The following is a 24,007-nucleotide window of genomic DNA, read 5'->3' on the forward strand; positions in this document are numbered from 1 at the left end:
TTAAAACTTTTGGAAATAATGAGGAAAATTCATCACGCTTGCTTGCCTTTTTCACACCCGGATGACGGTTTTGAGGTAGTCAAGCACATATCCCAAGTAGCAAATGTAACTTATTGAAATTTTAAGAGGTTCTACAATTGTTTTAGAATTGTTTTTCATGTTAGATATTGTTTGATTGCGAATGTTCGCGATATCTAATCGATCGAAAATAAAACGACATTAATTCTTCGTTAAACAAGCGTGAGACAAACTATAACAGTGAGAATTTATTTTCTTATTAAAAACGGAAGTGAGTTGTTACTGGTAACAATGAATTCATTTGATTTTTTTTCTTGACTGTAGAATTATCTTGTAGATGACGACAAAATTCGCCACGTAGACGAGGAACAGTTCACATATTACGATCCGTAAACACGCTCCCGACCTTGAGGCGCTAGCCTCAATTTCTTGGCAAAACCACTAGCTTGTGTATGGGTCGCTGGTACTCCGTTTGGCCTTTGCTGAGAGTGACATTGCGAACGATGCCATTTCGATCGGGATGGACTGCTATAACTCTGGCGAGCTCCCAATACGCTGGAGGAGTGTTGTCATTTTTAACTATAACCAAATCACCAATCTTCAAGTTTGCTTGCACACCTCTCCATTTACTTCTTGGTTGAAGTGTCGCTAGAAACTCGCCTTTCCATCGATCCCAAAATTCTTCGACATATCGACAAAGCCTTTGATAACGATCAAGACGATTTTCAGTTATATTCAATACGGAAGGTTCAGGTATTAGATTCAGGGCCTGACCAATGGTGAAATGCCCAGGAGTTAATGCTTCACAAGCATCAACCGATGTTGATAGGGCGCAAAGCGGACGTGAATTGAGGCATGCTTCGATTTGAGCCAGAATAGTTGATAAAGCTTCGTACGTGAGTATCTCATTTCCAAGGACGACTCGAAGATGTTTCTTCATACTTTTTACAGCTGCTTCCCACAGCCCTCCCATGTGAGGTGCATTGGGTGTGATAAATGTCCATTTGATTCCTAAGTTGTTGAGATACTGGCTAACACTAGCGTCAAAACTCTCAGATTTCAAACTCTCACGAAGTTGCCGATCTGCACCAACAAAATTAGTACCGTTGTCAGAATATATTTGACATGGCACACCACGACGAGCACAAAAACGCTTCAAGGCACAAATAAATGCATTTGTTGAGAGCTCCGTAACAGCCTCTAAATGAATAGCTTTAGAAGCTAAACATATGAAAACTGCAATATAACCTTTAATAGTTTTAGACGACCTCAAGGAGCTGGCACGAAGAATAAGTGGCCCGGCGTAGTCAATTCCAACATGTTGAAATGCTCTTCCTTCACACGTTCGGACCGAGGGCAAGCTTCCCATGAGTTGTTTAGCTGTTTTAGCTTTCCACCGAATACATTTAACGCAATTATTAACTACAGTAGTAACTGCTGCGTGACAGCCCAAAATCCAAAATCGTGGATGCGATTAACAATGTAGGGCCTGCGTGAAGATTTTGCACATGTAAATATGAAATCAACAAATGTGTATATCGGTGGGACTTGGGTAAAATTATTGGATGACGCCTATCGTAAGATAATTGCGAATTCTGCAACCGTCCCAGAACTCGGGCTATGCCGTTGCCATCTAAAAATGGGTTAATTGATTTTAGTTGCTTGTCTAAGGGTTCCAATCCCTTATGTATACGATCGAGGTCACCATTGAATTGGTCATGTTGTGCACAACGTATTAACTGGGTGTCCGCTTCCTGAATTTCTACCAACTTCAAATTTCCATTTGATACAGACAATCCTGTCAGCTTCGCTGACGCATTATTCTTGAATCGATTTATCCAAGCCAGGACTCGCTTTATGAACAGCAAAGATGAAGAACGATTCAGGAGGTACTTTTCTACGTTGAAGTTCGACACCTTTAGGGTGGTTGTTGATGAACAAATGACTGTACTATCTTGTTTACATACATTGAACGCTGTAATAACGGATTCTTGATTCCACATTTCATTTTTGTTGTACAAAACTGTTGGGCCGGTCCACCACAGCACATGATCAATTAGATCTGCGGGAAGTAGGCCACGCGAAGCACAATCCGCCGGATTATCTGCAGATGGTATGTAATTCCACGAGCTACGAGGTAACAGATCCAATATCATTGATGTTCGGTTGGCGATGTATGTTTTCCATTTCCTAGGATGGGATGACAACCACTCGAGTACGATCATAGAATCAGTCCAGGCATAAACACGAATCTCCAGATGATCGAAAGCCTCAAGTATTCGTTTTAAAAGCTCAGTTAATAAAACTGCTGCATTTAGTTCTAATCTCGGCAATGATACTTGCCGAATTGGGGCAACCTTAGTTTTGCTTGCTATTAGTGACACGTTTACTATTCCGTTGCTATCAATCGATCTAGCATAAACAACTGCTGCGTACGCAACCTCCGACGCATCAGCAAAACCGTGTAGCTCAATTCGACCATCATGGTTTGCTATCCACCGTGGGATATGTATGCCTTCAATCAGATGGAGGGTAGATTTAATTCTATTCCATTCGTCGTCAATGGCTACTGGTAGAGGATCGTCCCATGACAAGTCAGTGAGCCATAGTGATTGGAATAATATTTTGATTCGAACGATGACGGGTGATATCCATCCTAGAGGATCAAATAATCGGGCTGAGTCCGATAACAACTTACGCTTGGTATTTTGGTTATGGATGTTTAGTTTTAAACGGTAACTAAATGAATCGTCCAATGGAGACCAATGAATACCCAGTGCTTTAACATATTCTGTTTCTGGTGACAATTTAAGAGGTATGGACTGTTCTGGAATTGTTTTCGGTTGTGAAATGTTTGATGACCATTTCCGGAGGTTGAAACCTGCAGCCGATGTGATTTTAATGATTTCATTTTGTAACCTAATCGCCTCCTCGAGTGTATTAGCCCCTGACAAAAGGTCATCAACATAGAAGTTTTTCCTTATTCTCTCTGACGCGATGGGCGATTCATTCTGACTGTCTTTAGCTGCTTGTCGTAATGATTCCATAGCAAGGTACGCAGCACAGGAAGTCCCGTAGGTGACGGTTAATAGTCGATAATGCTCGATTGGTTGAGTTGGATCGAATCTCCATACGATTCGCTGGAAATCAGTATCGTCTTTATGTACGTTCACTTGACGATACATTTTTTCTGCATCTGCGGTGAATGCGACGGCATAACTCCGAAACCGAGTGAGTACGACAAAAAGTTCTTCGTTTACGTTAGGTCCGACCAGCAGCTTCTCATTTAGGGAAACACCCGTTGAGGTCCTACATGAGCCGTCGAAAACAACGCGTAGTTTAGATGTGGAGCTATCCTCCTTTAAAACGGCATGATGGGGGAGATAGTATCGTTTGTCTGGCGCGATATTGATTTCATCTGTCGGTACACGTTCCATATGACCGAGCCTCAGGTATTCGGTCATAAATTCACTATATAGGTTTTTGAAGTTTGGATCCGAACTAAACCTTCTCTCCATTGCCTTCAAGCGTTGAATTGCCGCTGGCAATGACTCTCCAAGCGTTAATGAAGAATCATTCATTGGTAAGCGAACTGTAAACCTTCCTGCATCATCACGTTGATGTGTTGATTGAAATATTTCGACAGCCTTTTTTTCTTCCACAGTGAGATGCTTAGGTTTCACGATTTCTTCGATCTCCCAAAACTGACGTAAAGTGCGGTCAACATCGATGTCGGTGTAAAGATTCATGACAGCAGTACTGCATTGAATAGTAAACGAATTACCGATTTGACCGGCAACCAACCAGCCGAACAGTGAGTTTACCGCCACTGGCATTCCGAAATCATCTTTAACCTTTCCTTCGTCTAGAATTGAAAGAAACACATCAACGCCAAGAATAAGATCGATCTTACTTGGTGTATCATATCCAGGATCAGCTAACGGCAATGATTCCAAGCACTTCAAACTGGTAGTATCGATTTTCTGCTGTGGTAAATTACGAGTGAGCTTGTTCAATACGTAAGCTCTTGTGTTGATAATAGGGTTGAAGTTGAAACGCGAAGAGATTTCTAAGTTCACCACACCTCTTGTGGTTTCCGATGCACAGTTAGTAACGCCAGTGATTAAAATGTTGCCATTGGCTCGATGTAATCCAAGACGTGTAACACAACTTTCTGTAATTAACGAAGCTTGCGAACCGCAATCGATCATGGCGCGCATCTCGTAGTATTTATCCTTTCCTTTAATTCGTACAATAGCTGTGGGTAATGTTCCTACAACATACTTTGGACTATTGGTTTTAAGACTGGTCGAGTATGAGTGCATTTGCTGAATATTATTATCTTCTGTTTTTATTTCCATCAGGGACTTTTCACTTTGATTGGATGTTGCGTTCGATTCCATTTGACACAGTAGTGTGTGGTGCCTTTGTTTACAGTCCGGATTTCGACACACTGACTTTGATTGACACGTTTTTGCAAAATGATTCGATCTTAAACAATTGAAGCACAATTTTGCCTTTTGAACTAAATCTCGTCGTTCTTGAACACTTGCTTCCTTGAAGTTATTGCACTGATAAATTGTGTGATCCTCAGTACACATCGGGCATGGAACATTTTGAACCACTGTTAAGCTTCGAACTTCCTTCTTTGGAATCTGACTTACCCGCTCGTCTTTCCATATATCACGCTTCATGTAATCAATACTCTTTGTACCAAAAGCAGCGCAAGTCTCCAATGCATCACATTTTCGCTTGAGGAACCGCAACAATTCGTTGAACGTCGGATAATCATTGTCTACAATGTGCTGAGCCCACTGGGATCGCAGGCTATCGTCAAGTTTCTTGAGTAATAGATGGATGAGCCAAGGGTCTCGTGTTTCGTATTGTTCCCCCATTGCGTGTAACTGGCGTATTACCTCGTCTGATGTAGATACGAGTCTTCGAAGGTTAGCAAGGGTTGGAGTTTTGATCAAAGGTTGATCGCAGAATTCTTGCACAAGTGACGATACGGCGAATTTAGGCTTGTCGTAGTTTTCAACTAGAGTATCCCAAACTTGCTTGTAATTTGCATCAGTAATAGCGTAGTTACTTACAAGGCTCTTCGCTTCACCTTCCAAGTGTGTAATTAAAATTTGCAGTTTTAGCGCGTTTGTAAGATTTTTACGGTCGACACTGGTGGAAAACAAATCTTTGAATGAAGCCCATTGCTTCCTATCACCTCTAAATATCGGTAGAGTATATGACGGCAATTGAGTATCCATTGGTTCGGTTGCGTTTCCTCGGAGCTGTACAGCTAACTCCTCTATGGACGTTGAAGCTGCAGCTTGTCTGGTGAGCAAAGCTGTTTGCGTTTCAAGAAGTACACGGATTGCTTGTTTTAAATCATTACCGGGATCAGCAATTGTTACGTCACTGGCTACGTCATCTCTTCCCGTCGTCAATAATGCATTGTACAAATTTTTTGTTGCATAAAATAGCCTTTCGAAATCTGTCCTAATATTCAAAGCCGATGACAAATCGTCTGGCAATGATGCTTCTTCGATTTCTGTTTGGATCCTTTCGAAATGTTCCTCCAGGTCTGATAATTTCCGAAGCCGATCATGAATTTCAAACCCGGGTGGTTCCTGTTCACAAAGTTGTTTCGCGCTAGCGTGTTCTCTTCGAAGCCTCTCGAAAGTGATGTTTCTTTTATTTAACAGTACATCCATGATGACGGTTCTTTAGTATCCGGATCAGAAGGACCAATGTTTGATTGCGAATGTTCGCGATATCTAATCGATCGAAAATAAAACGACATTAATTCTTCGTTAAACAAGCGTGAGACAAACTATAACAGTGAGGATTTATTTTCTTATTAAAAACGGAAGTGAGTTGTTACTGGTAACAATGAATTCATTTGATTTTTTTTCTTGACTGTAGAATTATCTTGTAGATGACGACAAAATTCGCCACGTAGACGAGGAACAGTTCACATATTACGATCCGTAAACAGATATGTTCAAAAAGATTTTTAAATATATTTAAATCGGTTGTGCAACTTATACCTGTATAGTTTCACGATAATACCGAAAAAATCACTATAGAACAATTTTTAATATATCTAACCAACTTGCCCACGTTGCACTAGTAGTTATAGAAGTCCTGCCAAAATTTTCACATCGTCATGTAAAAACGAAGTAACTAAAACAATTGTTCAACTTATCAGAAATTTTCCAAATGGCTGTCATAATTGTATCGGACTCAATATATGTCGAAATGGCTGTATATCTCTTGTGAAGAAAAAAATAGTGAAATTAAGCTCTCCGCAAGGCAAAAACTGATAAGCCGAATTGAAAACCTCGCAGTGAAAATTATTTTGCTGCCAAGTCCGCATTGTCTTGACTGCCTCATGAAATTTAAGGTCAGTGTGTGCAGTTTTCTTCATTTTTAGAAAAACAATTTGAAACTTGCAATTAAGTTGTACCAGGTTTATCTGCTTGAAATGAACGTAAAACTTGCCGACATGAGAATATGATCATAAAAGTTTCAGAAATACATTATTACATACGCAATGAAAATAAAAATCAAATCAGATTATTTGTATTCGGTTTTCATCTCGCAAAAAAATGAGCAGACCTGACATCACTTTTCAAAGATATTGAACGAAAAGTTAAGTTTATCATAGTTACTCTCATAACTATGAAAGCTATTACTATTACCGCTTGAGCAACTTGTTTTTGCAACTAAAGCATATGGGCTCACCAAAATAATACCTACAGTGCGTATCATAAATGTCGGGTTCACTAAGATGAATGACTAAACTGTATTGTTGTTTAAGTCAACTAGTTTGATAAAAATAAAAACAAAAATTTCTCTTTTCAATATTTACATGTTTATATTTCCATTTATTTAGGTAAAATAAATCATTACGTTGGGTGAACCATTTTCTTTTCAACACACTGTTCCCCTCGATGCCATATTGAAAAATATTGAAGAACAATTCATTTCAAGATTTTTCAGATTAATTGAAACATCAATATGATTAATGTCGTCTGAAAAGGTGTATGAATGTTTGATAACTTTCTTGTACATATTTTAAACACTCTCCCGATCATATTCATTGAAAAGAATAGATTGTTATTTGCATAGAAATTTATGTGCAATCATCAAAACACGTACATTCAAAGGCGCTTGAAAATTTCAAGCGTGCGAAGACATGTTTCACCATAAAAATGCAGTTCGTTGTCGATTTTCTATTTACTAAAACTTAAAAGATCAATTCTACAATATGTAGTATTACTATTTATTTATGTGCAACATATTTTTAAAGTTCCATGTTTGTGTTACGGGCAGTTGTATTGAAAATCAAATGTGAAACTTATTCATTAGAAATTATGTTTGCTATGTTTTTGTAAACATGAATTCAATTCTTGTGTACATCACGTAGTAGTTCCCATGAGTTTCACACTCGTTTTTTCGCTGATTTATTTGCAGTATTTGTAATGGGGTCGATGCATGAGTTTTTGTATTAGTTGCACAATAATTGTGAATAAATGTTCGTGACAACGGAAGAACTTAAAGATATGTTGCACAACACAGAAAAATTGCGCTACAATAGTAATATGAACTAATTTGATAAATTGCACAATCTTCGATCGTCGAGAGCAACAGTTGCCAGTAATGAGCGCAGACTTTTTGCATGGTACAAAACCTCAAACGCTTAGCTCGTGCTTTTATTTAGACTTCAATCGTCAGGAGAATTTAGTTTCAAAATTATGTTTCAGGAACTTAGTTCCAGTATACAGGTTTAGAATTTAGAACCTGCATTTTGGAACTGGTATCCGGAACTAAATTATGCTTCGAAACTAGTTCTAAAAATAAATTGCAATTGAATTCTGAGCCTGTTCTAAGTTCTGAATTTAGTTCTTGAACTCAGTTCCAGTCCCTAATTCCTGAATTCTTCGAATCGGTTCTTTTTAGAATCATTAACATATTCCCAAACAACTATGCGAAATTTTACTTTACTGTACTATATACGATCCTATTTTTAAATCAGTTGGAGTTCGTAGTTGTTATTCGATATTAATTTTCTATAGAAAATGCATAGCACCGACTCAGTTTAGGTGCATCGTTTCAAACTCCAGTAGTGAAAAAGGGGAAAGCTGGCATAATTAATCCAAGTGATCAACTAACTGATATTCAAAAGTAAGAAGAAAGCGTTTTAGTTATATTCGTATTTAAGACATTCAGTAATGTCTGTGACATTACACACCCGTACTTTCTAAATCTAGAAATCAGAAAATTTTTGCTTACCTCTAAGATCGCCTTTTAGTCAGCACAGCCGAAAAATTAACAGGATACTTCAATTGCCGATAATCAAAGACATCATATTAATAAGATATCCAGCTCTCACATTTCCCGAACAAATCATTGGCAACATCCTTTTTTGTGGGAATGGCGCCCTTAGGCAAGTCCGCATCGAATCTCGTACATAGAAGTAGGGGAGAGAAATGTCAAATTCGTGCGCGCCAAAATAGCTGCACTGTGAACCCATTCAATTGACAGCATATGTTCAATGTGATGCCGCGCGATGGCGTAACTGAACTGAAGACTGATTGCTCTGATGACCAGACAGCTATGTATCCGCTTTTAGAGTCAGTTTTGGACCAGCTCGTGATTGGTTTAAATAGGCACAAACAAGTACTTGATTTTGAAATTAATGTTACTGTGGGAGGAGCTGAGTGTTTTAGATGATTACTGTTAGCTATAATCTGTAACTGAAATAAATTTGAAGTGCAAAGCATAGCTTTTCAACCAAAACCGCTAGAAAAAATCCAGAACTCAAGTTTAACCGATCATAATTTTCATGTGAATTGTAATGAAAATTACATTTCCAAAATTTAAATATCACTTTTACTTCTGATCTGGAAACATTGACTGAGAGGCGTCAGCTTTCTGGTCTTGTCCTAGATTAAATTTCTTTACACTTTGGAATTCGAATCGATAGTTGATCGATTGTGTGAATTGCGAAACTTTCCCCCTTTTCACTACTAAAATTTTCAACGATTTTTGACGTCGATTATCTCATTTCGGATTTGCATATTTCATTGAAAGAAACTATCAAGATGCTGTACAGGATTCATTTCAGCTTTTTAGAAGGACCAAATTGTGGAATTCTCTACACGGGCAAAATTCCGATTCTAGAAATGAGCAAAACGAGTCATGATTTGGGGAAAATAACATATTTTCATGTTATGATAATACATCATGATAAAAATTTCTCGGATCATGATCCATTCGGACTGATTTCGATGAAATTTAAACGTAACGCACTTGTAGTTGTTGGGTATAACTTCAGGCGTGTTTCTTCTACTATGGTAATTTCTGCAACATAAATTCAGGCGTTATGTGTGATTTTTGCAACGATGGTCATTTTCGCAATATAAATTCACTGAAAAGCACGATGAACTTCTTTAAAAATTAAAATATTCTGTTTTTGAAAAACGACGACGCAAGAGATAACGTGTTTACTTGCGTTCATTACTTTAGTTTTGATTTTGTGTTTCAGAATTCAAATACTTAAACGAACCGCATGAGAAAACACGAGTGAATCAAGCCTCTTAAAAAGAAACTCTATGTAGAATTCTTGCAAAAAAATCGTCTTATTCATAATATTTAGGTGCATCAATACAGCTTGTGTTGTTATATCTATGAAACAAATTATTCAAAGTGGTTGAACAAAATATTTTTCTGATTTTCGTTAGATGGTGTTCCAAATTCACAATCGAATTAAACGCTTGCTCTCGGAATAGCAAAAACGATCACATCAAATATGTAAGAATACATTCGAACAAAATGTAACATTGATGTTTGTCAAATGAAAAGTGTAGCCGTGCTTAGTCTCTTATGATGTCAATTTTCGGTTCATTATCTTTTTTTTAATGTTATGTTGGTAAAATAATACGATTATTGAATAACATGCTTCAGGATCAAGTAAACATTTTCAGTAGGTCTTGCTTTTCAATGTCTGCTTTTTGCTTTACCATTAATCTAAGAAGTGTATCGAAAAAAAGCTATCCACAAATTTTACTTCCAAATTATGATAAAAAATGATATTTTATTCAAACTAAAAATCGATCCTTTATTGTACCAGGTTAATCTTGAGCATAATGAAAACCGGATGGAATTTAAGTGATTCCTTCACGAATTTTCGAATTTTTGATCGAACCTTTTTTGCATCATTACTTTGAACAACGGTTTGAAACTATATTTAAGACATTCAAGAATCTTCTATGGAATTATGAGAGCTTTCATTTGAAATTTTGTTTATGGACATCGGTTGAACCAGTTTTGGGAAATCAAAACCCAAGAAAAGACATATTAGAATAAACAATTCAGAAATTTTCCGTTTAAAAATGTATTGTCATAATTTACGCATCTAGAACTAAATCACTACATAATATGCTGATAGCATAATTCTAAACCTACTTGTAGAACACTATCGGTTTTGGTTATCCTTTCATCCACGGTGCGGATTTATTACGTTCGATACTCTTCTGAAACAATTCAAACCATCACCTCAACACACGAGCTCCGGCATGTCTGATGTGGAAATTCGCTATATAGTCAGTGTTTATTCGCTGCACACTGATCGCGAACGGTTCTGTTGGATGGAAGGTAAATGCTACCAGTCTTCTTGAGCTGGAACTTGGTTGCTGGTTCTGCACTCCAGCATAGATCCGGAACTTGAGCAACCCAGAATCGCGCGCGAAGAATCGAATGGGAAATTCAGCACACGCTTTGGGCCGTTCCATAGCAGAGACCCATTTGTCGTCATAGCTGAATAGGCTAAGGTCCAAATATGGAGAGCTACTGTAACTTTGAGCACTAATCGGAAGCTGTACTAGAATCCGCTTGGTCGCTTCCTGAACCCCTCCTCCACGAGCACCAATCAAGGTCTGTTTGAAACGCTGATGAATGAGGTTGCTGTAGATGTTGTTACTCGGAGAGCATGTAAATTGGGTCTGGTGGGCCAAATTGGCATTCCGGAAACTGTCACAAAAATTTTCGTACAGGAAAAGTAGTTCGGGCGATTGATTGCCGTAGATGCCGATAATCTGACTCTTCCAGATATTATAAATAACGAAAATTGAGTTTTGGATGTTTGTTTCGACTATTTTCAATGTGACAACATCTTCGCTTGCATATTTGATCAGTAAGTGATCATCGTCAAGAAGTTGCATTTTCCACATGCGAAGATTTCTGTACTCATCAAAACGACGATAGAATTTACGCAAAGCTAGCGTATCTTCGTCAGTATCGACTTTAATTTTGGCCTGATGAAAAAGAAAGACTAGCATCCGGTGCTTTAAACTGTTGATTGTGGGTTCTCGAAATGCACGAAGGTTGAAAAAATTCCCGGATCGACCTGTTGCTGTACCAAGACCGTACAGATAGCTCTCATCCGGGCAACAAAATCGGCCAATTGTTCGTTCCATGATAAATGTGCCTTCGGCAATTGAGTATATGTAAACCGTCTGGTGCTGAATCGACAGTATTGCTAGTGTATCGTTATATAGATACACTCCTTGATTATGAGACAGAATAATTTTATCCACCTTGAAATCCTTTGAGTCCGAAATACGACCGTTTTGGAGATCTATAATGTAAAGTGTATAATCCTCCAGGGGACAGGTGGCGGTCGGTTTAATCGCTTCATTGTTTGTGTACAGCTCATAGAAATGGGGACGATTCTCCTCCGGAATGAACACAGCTGCCCCAATTATCACATACCTTCCGTCATTGGTAAATAAACTACATTCACGATTCAACTGTTTCTCGTTGTTTTCCATATTAACGATATGTCTAATCTGCATACGAAAAATTAGAATAGAAGAAACTGTTTGTTAACTGTATCAATTACCTTAAATAACTTGTCGAAAATTTGACTTCGAATGTCGTAGCTTCTTCCCCCGGTACCGTCATTGATTATTAGTTCTGTATCTTCCCAATCCTGGAATAGACTGGCAGCCGCCGAACATCCCATATACTGATAAATTTCCAGTGAGGCTTGATCCGATGAAAAAGCAATTAAAAATCTACCATCTGGACTGAATTTTCGTAGATAGCACGGTGGTTTCTCTACGTTAACTATAGTGAGATTTGGATACACATTTTGATAGAACTCGCGCACCATGTGTTGTGGTGACTTTACGCCTAGACCCATCTCCCGATAGCGCAATCGATGCACAATATTCTGTGAATGTAATCGACGAAATTTAATACGTTCTGAGCAAACGACATCTTGTGGGTCATTTTTAGAGCTTGTTGAGCTATTCATACCAATCTTCAGTAAGAACTAATATTTCAATTTAAACCAAATTTAATCAACTTTTGTAATACTACTTTAATAGCTTTTGGATTGCGGTAAACGGCACGGAGCCCATCACAAAACCGGCTGTGTTTTGATGTGATGGGCAAGGATGCCAGGTTATTTTTTCAAAAATCTTACACGAGAATTATTTATGTAATTTTTAATGATTACTAGGTACACTGATAATAATTTGCACGCTAGCATCATGTGCAAATCATTTGATCAATCTCTGCTTGTAGAACACATGAAATTCATGGAAATATGAACTTAACTCAGAAAATGAGTGTAAAATTATTGATATTCAGTGGAAATCATGCTACGTTTATATGAAATGCACAAAAACCATCAGATATATCGTAACCTCTAGATTCTATATGCATTTCATATGAATGTCACATTGTTTTCCACATAGATTTCAATTAAAACAGAGTTGACTGATTCAAGTGATTTGCACATACATTTGTGCTGTACTTATTCCCACTAGAAAATGAAGTGTATAACACATGTTGTTCGATTCAATAGCAAAACATATCACATCCAAAGAAAAAACACATCAAAGGTAAGTGAAAAATAATCTAATCTTGCGTCTTAGTGAATTTGCACATGAAATCTTGGAACAAATTGCTTTGGTTATGTATTGATATGAAAAGCATAATTAATTTAGGTGGTGTTTACATATGAATCGATTGTGCATTTTTATTAAACCGAATTACATGGGTTTCATGAATTTCGTGTGTTCTACATGTAGTGATAGTTCAAATGCTTTGCACTTGATTCTAGTGTGCAAATTATTTTCAGTATAGATGACAAACTGGATGTTTTTGATAGGGCCATCATGACATATGCGAGTATTGTCCGAACTAAAGGAATATTCGAAATGACCGTTAAAATGATTAAAAAATCCAATATGAGTGTTCTGACTGTTAGTCTGAGTTAATAATTGTCGTGTAAGGGTTGTTAATTATTATTTCTCGGTTAATTTTTCAAAAGGGCGTATAAGCAAGTGACAGTTTCTCTTTAATCACTTTCTCTTTCGATTATTGTGATGTGATTAGAAATATTTTCTTTGATATCACTATTCTGTATGAAAGTTGAAAGACTCGGGTATCATTTCATGCAAAGAGTTGAGTGATAAACGTGGAAACCGCTTGGTAATTAATAGAAGAGAAAGTAAACAAAGAGAAACTGTCACTTGCTTATACGCCCTTTTGAAAAATTAACCAAGATACATGTAGCGAAACATTGCTGCTTGAAACTACTAAACATGATAATCAATTTTACTCAGTGGGTTAGTTTGTTTCGAACATTTTGATAAAAACAACAAATATTTTACTTGTGCGTACCTGTCAATTTCTTGACAAACAATTTCACAGTGAATTCAATTTGAAAAAATTGTTATGAATGAAGGAACTTTAGATAAAGTTAAGAATTGTTGCGCTTTAAATTCACAAACATTTTAGTTGAAATAAATTACCTCAAATTTAGCTATTTCAACTAACGCTTTTGTTTGTTGAAACATTACATTTTTGTTTGTTTTTAAAAATAAAATAATTTCTTTCAAACTAATAATTTACAAGGTAGTTTTTGATACTACTTTTATTTATATTTGTATTCGTTTTAAAATTCCTGAAAAAACAATTATTTTCAATTTTGAAATTTTTAAGATGTTTCGTCTTTGCCGTTGCTAGATGGTCGATTCGCATACCACAATTCGATGCTCCATCAGTCCGGCCAAAATAAAGATCCTGCATCAAATAATTTATGTAAAAAAAATGTGTTATGTAATGACATACAAATTTCTAAAATATTCCTAATTATCAATACGTACACTTGAGTTGTTGAAAACCTCCTAGGAAATGAAAGAATGCTTTGGTTTATGCGCGCGAGAAAAAATTGCTCTGGTTTATATGAAAAATAAAACTAATATGGACCATATTAGTAATAGTAAACTTAGTTGTATCATTACACAAATAAGATCATAGATCTATTGAACCAAATGTTTTCTTCATATAAAGGTATAGCAGGATTGAGTCAACAAGGACATTGCCGATAACATTAACTAAACTTTGGTTGACATGCAATAAATAGTTAGTTTATTTCAACAATAAACTTAGCTTGAAAAAATATATCATTGTTTTTGTTGAAGGGAGAAATTGGTTTGTAACAATCATATTCTAGCTTGAAATGAATATAAATCAAATTTGAAAAACTACTAACTGTTTTGTTATTTTAAACATGCTCAATTTCTCTGCGTGTGGCAGCCAGCAGAAGTCGCGCCTTTTTTTGAGAACGGCTAATAAGCCATCCATCAACATTCACTTTAAAGAGTAATTTCGAATGACTTGGCACTCGCTGAGAGTAAGTCATAATAGTAAACGGCAGGAAAAAGTTTTCTCTTTCGTCTGGTGTTAAATTTAATACTCTATCTTTCATAGCTCGCTTGCAATTTCTTTCGAAGGTGGAAGTTGACAGGTGGCTTATTGGCCGTTCTCAAAAAAAAAAACGCGTGAAGTGTAAACGCGGCAATACCATTGGAATGTGACAGTTCGTTTGGCTCCCTAAAGCGGCCCTTACACGAGCATTACTTTTGTCATTTTTAATTATGATCAAGTAATGATGTATGTATTTGATAGAAATCTCGTCATTACTGCACCATTACAAGTTCATTAAAATGATATTATTTTTTAGTAATGACATTTGTAATGACTCGTGTAAGGGCCGCTTAAGGAGTATTCGCCGGTCTATTTCTTAAGCAGCCCTTACACGTGACAATATTATTGTCAATCCAAAGTATTGTCAATACCGTCAATCCAATTGGCTTGGTAACTTGAGTCCGCGTTTTTCGAAAAAATCATGCGTTTGGAGCTTTAAATATTGCAACTGAATATAGTAACATTGAGAGAAACGGTCATTGTACATATTTAACTGTTTCCTCTCTGGAGAGAAAGTATTGTAGGATTGATGAGCAGGTTTGATTTTTTGACAATATTTTCGTCAATCCAATGAAGTTTCCATTACACGATCAAAAGTATTGTCAATACTCCTTGTATTGACAATAATATTGTCTCGTGTAAAGCAGCCCTTACACGAGGCAATATTATTGTCAATACAAGGAGTATTGACAATACTTTTGATCGTGTAATGGAAACTTCATTGGATTGACGAAAATATTGTCAAAAAATCAAAACTGCTCATCAATCCGACAATACTTTCTCTCCAGAGAGGAAACAGTTAAATATGTACAATGACCGTTTCTCTCAATGTTACTATATTCAGTTGCAATATTTAAAGCTCCAAACGCATGATTTTTTCGAAAAACGCGGACTCAAGTTACCAAGCCAATTGGATTGACGGTATTGACAATACTTTGGATTGACAATAATATTGTCACGTGTAAGGGCTGCTTAAGGGCAGCTTTATGAGAGTCTGTAGTTTCAACCAGAGTTACCATATTCTCTGATTTTTTATTTCTATTTTTTTTGCCTAATTTGCCACACAGAACACAGATTTTATCCAAATTCACAGATTTCTACAGATTTTTATGAATATTTCATAAAAATGCAGATTTTCAAAATGTTTTTCCCAGATTTTTACAGATTATGATCGAAAATATTCAACACAGATTTTTCAAATTGAAACACAGATTTGAAAATTGCAACTCTGGTTTCAACTTCAAAAAGTAAACAAATAAATTATTGCCTGTTGAATTGTGCTTGGTATATTCAGACGTTGTAATTTATCGACATATTAAATTTTGCTTAGTATTATTAAATATTTTGTACTTAGTATGGAGGAATATTTGATAAAATACTACGAGGAAGAAATATCCGATCTGTTGAACAACTCAGATGATATAATTCACGTTTCTTTGACTGTAAAGTAATTTAGAATCCAATCGATGTATTTTTTCACCTAATAACTTTTGGCTTTTGATATGACAGTTTGGCACGTCTCCAACGAAAACAACTGGCACTATACGATGCCTTACTTCGTGATTCTCGTCAAGAACTACCTAAGTGGAATGCCAGTTTAATAGAGGCCCAAAAATATCTTGTCGAGGGAAATAAGTTTCTTGAGGCTGGCTTCCAAATCAAACAAAACTGTTATGTGCGGTTCGTTAATATGCCACCGACAAGCGTCCAGGTGGTGCACAATGTAGCATTCCCGAACAACGATCATGTTGGACATTTTCTACAGGTAAAAGGTAGAGTGTTTCGAATGAGTCAGGCTAATTTTCTGGAGTTCAAACGAGAGTATGTTTGTAACCGGTGTCGGCACGAGTTTACGATAGAAGCCCAGTACGAACAAAGTTACGTATTTGATGTGCCCCGAAGTTGTCCGATGGCACTAGAAACTGGATGCAAAGGTTTTCCTGAGCAAAAAAGTGCACAGCCCCATACGGACTATTGCCGACATTCGCAGGTATTCATAGTTCTAGTAATTTCATAGGTTCAGTATCAACTATAAATGATTTTCAGGAGGTACGTATTCAGGAGATTCAAAGCGATAAAAATATTCCCACAATGTTGGTTATAACGCTTGAAAATGATCTGGTAGACAGTTGCCAACCGGGAGATTGTGTAACCATTGTTGGGACAGTGGAGCGTCGCTGGAGACCGCTGGTTGCAGGCAGAAAGACTGTAGCCACCGTATCAATGCTTGCTAATAGTGTATGCAAGGACGACACCAAGATGGCATCGGGGAAAGAATTACCAGAACATCTTGTTCTCACCAAAGCTGACTGGCAAAACACTGTCAAAGATATAGGAGAATCAGCAGCGCGAGATTTACTGGTGCAATCGATATGCCCGGAAATATACGGAATGTATCCCGTTAAACTTGCCTTAGCTCTTTCGTTAGCCAGTTGTACAGATAGATACATTGGTTGTGAAACGGCCGTTCGGGGACATTCACATTTGTTGCTCATTGGTGATCCAGGAATGGCGAAATCGAGGCTCCTAAAACGTGTTTCAGAAATCGCAGTGCGATCGATATTCACGACCGGAGTGGGGTGCTCGACAGCCGGGTTAACAGCGGCTGCTGTGAAGGAAAACGGCGAATGGCAATTGGAAGCGGGAGCACTGGTTCTAGCCGATGGCGGCGTTTGTTGTATCGATGAATTCAATCTTATGCGCGAAATAGACAAGGGATCACTGCACGAAGCGATGGAACAACAAAGAATCAGCATGGCAAAGGCGGGATTGGTTTGTAAGCTGAGCTCAAGATGTGTTGTATTGGCCGCAACCAATCCCAAACATTTATACTCGATGATTGAAATAGGGCAAACGTCGAATTTAGGAGTCGGAGGACCTTTGTTAAGTCGATTTGATGTTGTTTTATCACTAAGTGCCTCAGATGATGTTAACTGGCATAGTCCGATGTCCAATCACGTTTTATCGCTCGCGGTTGTCGAAGAATCACGGGAAAGATATGCACAAACACCTTCGGGAGGGCACTGGGAATTGGAACGACTACAGACTCATTTCCAGGCGATTCGAGACATTCATCCAAAAATATCGAATGATGCGAATACCATACTATGTAAGATATTTATTTGACCATTGCATGGCTGGTACCAAAACCTAAACTAAATGACTTAATTTGCGTTATTCTGATTACAAGTTTATGCGCTTTTTTGTTTCAGCTGCCTACTATAAACGTTGTCGGTTAAATTCAGATGGTACATTGGCTCGTACAACCGTTCGATTATTGGACAGTTTAGTTCGTATTTCTCAAGCCCATACTCGCCTGATGTTCCGTGAGGAAGTCACTGCTCTGGATGCCCTAGTCGCCGTTCGCCTTATGGATTCCAGCTGGGGCTTCGGAAAAATATTTCGTCCAATTGATCTGCTTAGAGCTCCGCTTCCGCTCGGGCCGGATTCGGCGGAAATAGCAGAGATGCTACAGATATTACAGCTGAGCAAATTAGTTCAAGAGATCCGCGTCGAGCAAGTAGATAGATCCAAACTAAACCAGTACCAGCAGAAATTGGCAGCGACAGCTAAAAAAAAGGATGCAACTCCGGTCAATAAATGGGATACTGTTAGCGTAAGTCCCATGAGTAAATTTGCAGAGCTAGTTCTTCGAGATTTGGATAATAATAATAAGAGCGACAACAAACCTGCAGCCACGGACATCGATCCGAATCGGTTTCAATCACAAAAGCGAAGCACATCGGATGTTGGTGACCTGTATTCGAAATACTCATTTACGCAAAATAGAAAAAATGCCACTAAAAAAATTAAAGTTAGTGAACCGACGAGACTTCATTCGTCAAAAAAAGTTGCTTCCAAAAATACAATGCCACTTGATGCCAGTTTGAAGGAAAATTTAGGAAATGGTGAACTGGATTGTATACTGAGCAGCTTGCGTCAAAACTTCATGAAGGAACTTTCGAAAGCTACCCAGCCGAATATAGAAGAAATTATTCCTCAAAGTAGTCAAGTGACCAGCAGTGGAAGATCTCAAACATTACGGGAAGAGTCTTTCAACGCTATGCTTGATGTAAGTAATCTGTTGGATGACGATGAACTGGCCACCAATGACAGTCAACAAAAAAACATACAAACCGCCATCAGTCTAGCATCAACAGAAACCGGCCTCAGCGTTTTCAATGATTGTACACTCGTACGGACAAATTCCGTTGAGACATTCCCGTCTATTCAGTTAAATAGAGACCATACTCCGTTGGTTAATCCTATCGCAGAGAAAGCAACGATTTCATACAATTCGATGAATAAATTCCAATTCAAACGGCCACAAAAAGATCAGCTGAGAGTTTCGCAGATGTTGACACCATCTGCGTCTGCGAAATTTCCTGCAAATGCAAGTGCCCCCTTTTTAAATATTAAATCATTAAGAGATGAATCTGATCGTCGATTTACATGTGAAAACCAAAATAACGCGACAGATTCACTTTGTTCGACCTATTCCAATACAGTTATGGCCTCGGAAGCGAAAGAGTCTGTATCTCGTTATCAATTCAAACATCAATCGCAGAAGAATCGAACCAATCCCGTGGAAATGAGTCCAATGCTCCTCCAATCGAAGAACGACGTCGGAGTCAACCGTGAAACTACCGGCAAAAGAAAACTATCCGATCAAACATTGAGCAAACTTAGAGGATTTGAGTTCATTCGGCAGGATCAGAACAAACCAAACAACGAATCGAAAGATAATAGCAGCCAGGCGAGTCACACTGCTAAGGCAGCTAAAATAACGGAAACGAGCGTTTTCGTGACACTTGGAGAGCAGAGAGATCCGGATGAGGATTTGGCATTTTTAGATGCTATTGACTTTTGATCTCTTGTCAAGTAAAAAACGAAAATAAAAACTTAAGCTAGTTTCAACACGCTTTTTATTTACAGTTCAAATACAGCGTCGTGAAATATGTAACAACTCGAACAGGCTATTTGCCTTTCAACGATAAGAAAAAAATCTATACCAATAAAATACATAACCGCGAACATTCTCGAAAACATTTCATTTCAAGTCTTAACCATTTCATGCATCCTAGAATCAGGGTGCTTTCAATTTTGTGCTTCGAACGGCTGACTTCGAGAAAACTTCGGCCAAACAAATATAATTTCGATCGTTCAGGATTAACACTGAACAAAATGCTGTCTAGCTGATAAACAGAGAAAAATCTATCCCTGTCTGCTAATTAGATTAGTGTGCTCACTGGTTCTGTTTGCAACTTTCGTCTGTGGTATGATTCGTTCGATAGCATCCAATTATGATGGCGGAACATAAGATCAACTCATTTGTATTTAACGGTGATGGTAAACAGACACTAGAAGTAACGGCCTCTCTCGGTCTGCTGGTTAGATGGGGGGTAAAGCGACACTCCAAGAATACCTTTGTTTCGCATTTGTTTCATATAATCCTTACGTATAATCTCGTCGACCACACTGTCTGAAAAGAGTGTAGCACAGATTTCGTAAATACAGTATTTTGTAAAAGAAACTAAACTTCCATTCACTTACTAGGGAATTCTACGTACAGTTGTTCATCAGTGATTCGATAGTAGCTATCATGATATACATCTGCCATACACCCGGCAAATGACTCCAGTTGTTTTTGTAGTCGAAATTGATGACAATGACCTTCCATGTGGTAGTTCAAATAAGCAATATTAATCCCTTCATAGGCACAAATTTTACATTTAACCCGCGTCGGTAAGCGCTGATCATCCATTCGAATAGCGTAGATAGTTGTTCCGTTGTACAGGTGTCTATCGGCGAATAGCGACACGGCATCACTGGTGCGAATTTTCATCAATGCATAATATTCGGAAATATCATACCGATTTGTAACAATATACAATTGTAGGTTCAACACGATGCCGAAATCGGAAAAATACGACGTAGTTTTGTGAATAATCGGTGCATTCGTTTTGAATCCAACCAACAGTATGTTCAAAACCTGCGGTGGACCGCCACATTGTTTGTAAATGGTGGATACACGTTGTTCTGCCGGTTGATTACAGAACTCTCCATACTGTGGTATTTCGTATTTACGACGTTTGACAAATCGTTGAGTAGTAGGATCTTCTACCGAATCAATTCTGCGTTTCTGAGTTCCGATTGCAATAGTTTTTCCAGCCCATTTACGCTTCGTAAGTAATGCAGTCGTACGACCTTTCTCATCTTCTATTTTCAATATTTTTGCGTCACGTTCAGTATGACGACCGCTTTTTCTCAGCGTTATTTTCAAAGGTGTCCTTTTGTTTACCATCCCTCCTTGCGATTGGAACCGAGTCTGTTGATAGCGATTTAACATGTTCTTGCTTTGTGACGCGGCCTTAACCTTAACCATAACCGATCTGTGCTTTTGTTCTGATTCGTTGGAGTCGTCAATGGATACCTGCTCGTACTTGATTCTTGGTATTTTTCGAACACATTCCATGTTATCCATATCCGAAGTTGACGAAACACTTGGCCCCAATTTGGATTTAATACCAGTCACTATGGTTTTGGAACTATCTACCGTCTCGAGTACTGTTTTTGGTGCAGTCGAAGGTTTCTGTAAAATCGATTGTGAATCGTGTACTGATACTATTTCAATTGTTTTCTCTTTCACAATCACGTCAGATGTTGAGGACACATTTTCTGACGAATGTGCGATACGTTCCAAAGTAGCCTTAGCCTTCGGAGTACTTTGGGCTCCCCGCTGCAATATACTTTCCATCTCGAAATTGCTCATCGTCCGACATAGGAAAGATGAGTCGTTCCTTGCTAATGCTGCTACTGTCGCTGAGCCATTTACGTTTGTTTCTGTCATTTCCATGAAAGCGTTTACATCATCTGTATCATTATAATAGTACGCAACAAAACGCATATTGTTCATGTCTAAGCCGGGTGGAAATCGGAAATACCCATTGTGATACCGTACGTATTTGGTTTCCATTTGGTTTTTTGCATTTACAATCTTGTACTTGATACCGAAGCAAGTCGAATAGTAGCTGCGTAAGCTTTCCAAACTAAGTGTTTTATCTGGTTCCAACGCAATCCAGTATCCCGCGTTGAAGCACTCCGACTCGGCCACGTAAACATAAAAGTATTCAACTTCTCTATGTTGCAATAGCAACTGTTGCTGGGCAATTACGTTGCTAACTTGCTGAGCTGGTAAATGCCCGTATATGCCGTCTTGATGCACATTCATTTGACGGGCCATCACAATCGATATAGATGTCTTTCGAAATCTTCACTTTCTTCTCAATACTTGCTACAATATTCTTACCTTTTTAATAGAAGTCGAGCCAAATAATGGAAATTGATAGAAAAAAACACATCAAGATTTTTCTGTTCCAAAGCAAGGTAGATGTGCTTTTTAGTTGTAAGCAGAGATGCCAGGTAAAAAAAAAATGCGCAGGTACACTCAGAAAAAAATTACAGTAACCGCAACCTGTTCCTCATGGTAATTTCAACTGTGCACTCAAATAATAGTAACGATCATGATATCAGATTATTCACCATCTGTATTGTAATAAGCACTATAGGATGAAAACTCTACTAATTGATTATACTATTCGTCTTTATGACTTTTCTGGTGTGGCAATTCTGACAATCATTAAAATAAGAACGAAAAAGTCCCAATGACAATTACAAGTAAGGTGAAATTGAACTTTCGGTCACCATAATGTTGAGAAGTGATATAGTTATGACTACCATGTGAGTAAGTTCTTCTTCAGAATATAATAATGTTACCATGAATAAACATAAAGTTGCATAGAGATTGTCAAGTTTGAAAGCACTATACATATTGTTCATATCAACATAATTTATGTGTTTTTCAACCGACTATGTATTTTCTTAGTGCGACTATACAAATTGTCAATCAACGCGTCTGCTTTTTTTAGTGTCACATAAAGCTTCATTACAGTGGCAGATTTCATATTCCAACGACGAAATTGCGATATCTTGAATTAGTGTTTAATTTTGTAATAGTGCGTAGTTGTACTTCAGTATTGGTATTGCAGGTGAGTAAATTTCATAAGGGGACGGGTATAGTGTGATGGGTAAGTCCATGCCTTTCACGCAACCCACCTGGGTTCGATTCCCAACCCCGCACATAGGGTCAGAAAGTTTTTCTGATCCGAAGAGGCGAATGACCTTAAGGTTAAAACCTCTATAAGCGAAACAAAAAAAAAAATTCATAAGAAATAATGATAAAGGAAAAACCTGTTTTAATCCACCTAGTGGTGTAATAATGCCTTTCTCATATCAATCATACTATCATATATAATACTGTGGTATTCTTCAAAATAATTTTCTTTGATTCGTAAAAGAATAACCGAAATCGGTTTGTTTGATCGTCTACTGGTAAAAACTATCAATTGGAAAACATTTTAGGTCGATTTAGATAAATTTTTAAGGTTTTTCCCCATTTTCAGAGATGATATACAATTTTTAACCCACTTTACCCTATATTTCCGGATTCGGAAGTCGGATCAGCATGAAATTCAGGAATAACGTATGGGACAACAGGACCTTTCATTTGAACCTAAATTTGTGAAAATCGGTCGCGCCATCTATGAGAAAAGTTACAACATATGTTTTCTTTTTTTGCACATTTTACCCTATAACTCCCGAACCGGAAGTTGGATCCAAATAATATTCAGTAATTTTGTATGGGACCTCAAGACCTATCATTTGAATCTAAGTTTGTGAAAATCGGTTCAGCCATCTCCGAGAAAAGTTAGTGCAAAAAAACGTTACATACACACATACGCGCACACACACACAGAGACATTTTGCGTACTCGACGAACTGAGTCGAATGGTATATGACACTCGGCCCTCCGGGCCTCGGTTAAAAAGTCGGTTCCCACAGTGATTGCATAACCTTTCTATATGAGAAAGGCAAAAATGTTACAAATTGTTTCAAAACACGGAGAGCTTGATTCGGAACATCGTAAACACTCCTCACATGAATATCTCTAGCGGATATGGAAGGTTTTTCAGAAATAATATCCGAAAAATAATTTATAGATGTAAAAAACCCGATTTCATAACAGAAACATTAAAATGTTAAAGAGAGCAACGAGTTTATAATTTTGAATGCCTACAAGCGTTGAAAAACAAGCTCTTACTGTGAATAAATTTTTAAAATTTTATAGATAATGTTTATATATAAT

The 24,007-nt window shown here is 37.7% G+C and overlaps 4 protein-coding genes across 6 annotated transcripts; 1 reads left to right on the forward strand and 3 right to left on the reverse strand.

Annotated features, from left to right (window-relative positions):
• Positions 1-439: 439 nt before the first annotated feature.
• LOC131432958 (uncharacterized) lies at positions 440-4,913 on the reverse strand. The gene is made up of 2 exons (XM_058599614.1): positions 2,717-4,913; positions 440-1,101 (listed from the first exon to the last, which is right to left on the reverse strand). The coding sequence occupies exons 1-2, from the start codon at positions 4,911-4,913 to the stop codon at positions 440-442; spliced, it is 2,859 nt and encodes a 952-aa protein (XP_058455597.1).
• Positions 4,914-10,407: 5,494 nt separating this feature from the next.
• On the reverse strand, positions 10,408-12,491 carry LOC131432309 (DET1 homolog). Its single transcript, XM_058598512.1, has 2 exons — positions 11,921-12,491; positions 10,408-11,867 (listed from the first exon to the last, which is right to left on the reverse strand). Exons 1-2 carry the CDS (start codon positions 12,335-12,337, stop codon positions 10,572-10,574), a joined length of 1,713 nt encoding a protein of 570 aa, XP_058454495.1. The 5' UTR covers positions 12,338-12,491; the 3' UTR covers positions 10,408-10,571.
• Positions 12,492-12,596: 105 nt separating this feature from the next.
• LOC131430380 (DNA helicase MCM9-like) lies at positions 12,597-19,766 on the forward strand. 3 transcript variants are annotated; one of them, XM_058595309.1, is made up of 4 exons: positions 12,597-12,929; positions 16,312-16,792; positions 16,849-17,911; positions 18,015-19,766. In XM_058595309.1, exons 1-4 carry the CDS (start codon positions 12,874-12,876, stop codon positions 19,670-19,672), a joined length of 3,258 nt encoding a protein of 1,085 aa, XP_058451292.1. In that variant the 5' UTR covers positions 12,597-12,873; the 3' UTR covers positions 19,673-19,766. The 3 variants fall into 3 exon arrangements, with proteins under 3 accessions (XP_058451292.1, XP_058451291.1, XP_058451293.1); XM_058595308.1 differs by lacking the exon at positions 12,597-12,929 and adding an exon at positions 16,031-16,249; XM_058595310.1 differs by lacking the exon at positions 12,597-12,929 and adding an exon at positions 16,104-16,244.
• Positions 19,715-22,211, reverse strand: LOC131430381 (uncharacterized). Its single transcript, XM_058595311.1, has 2 exons — positions 20,356-22,211; positions 19,715-20,284 (listed from the first exon to the last, which is right to left on the reverse strand). The coding sequence occupies exons 1-2, from the start codon at positions 22,043-22,045 to the stop codon at positions 20,163-20,165; spliced, it is 1,812 nt and encodes a 603-aa protein (XP_058451294.1). The 5' UTR covers positions 22,046-22,211; the 3' UTR covers positions 19,715-20,162.
• Positions 22,212-24,007: the final 1,796 nt, after the last annotated feature.

The sequence above is a fragment of the Malaya genurostris genome, chromosome 2 (assembly GCF_030247185.1).
Source record: "Malaya genurostris strain Urasoe2022 chromosome 2, Malgen_1.1, whole genome shotgun sequence".
Lineage (NCBI taxonomy): Eukaryota > Metazoa > Arthropoda > Insecta > Diptera > Culicidae > Malaya > Malaya genurostris.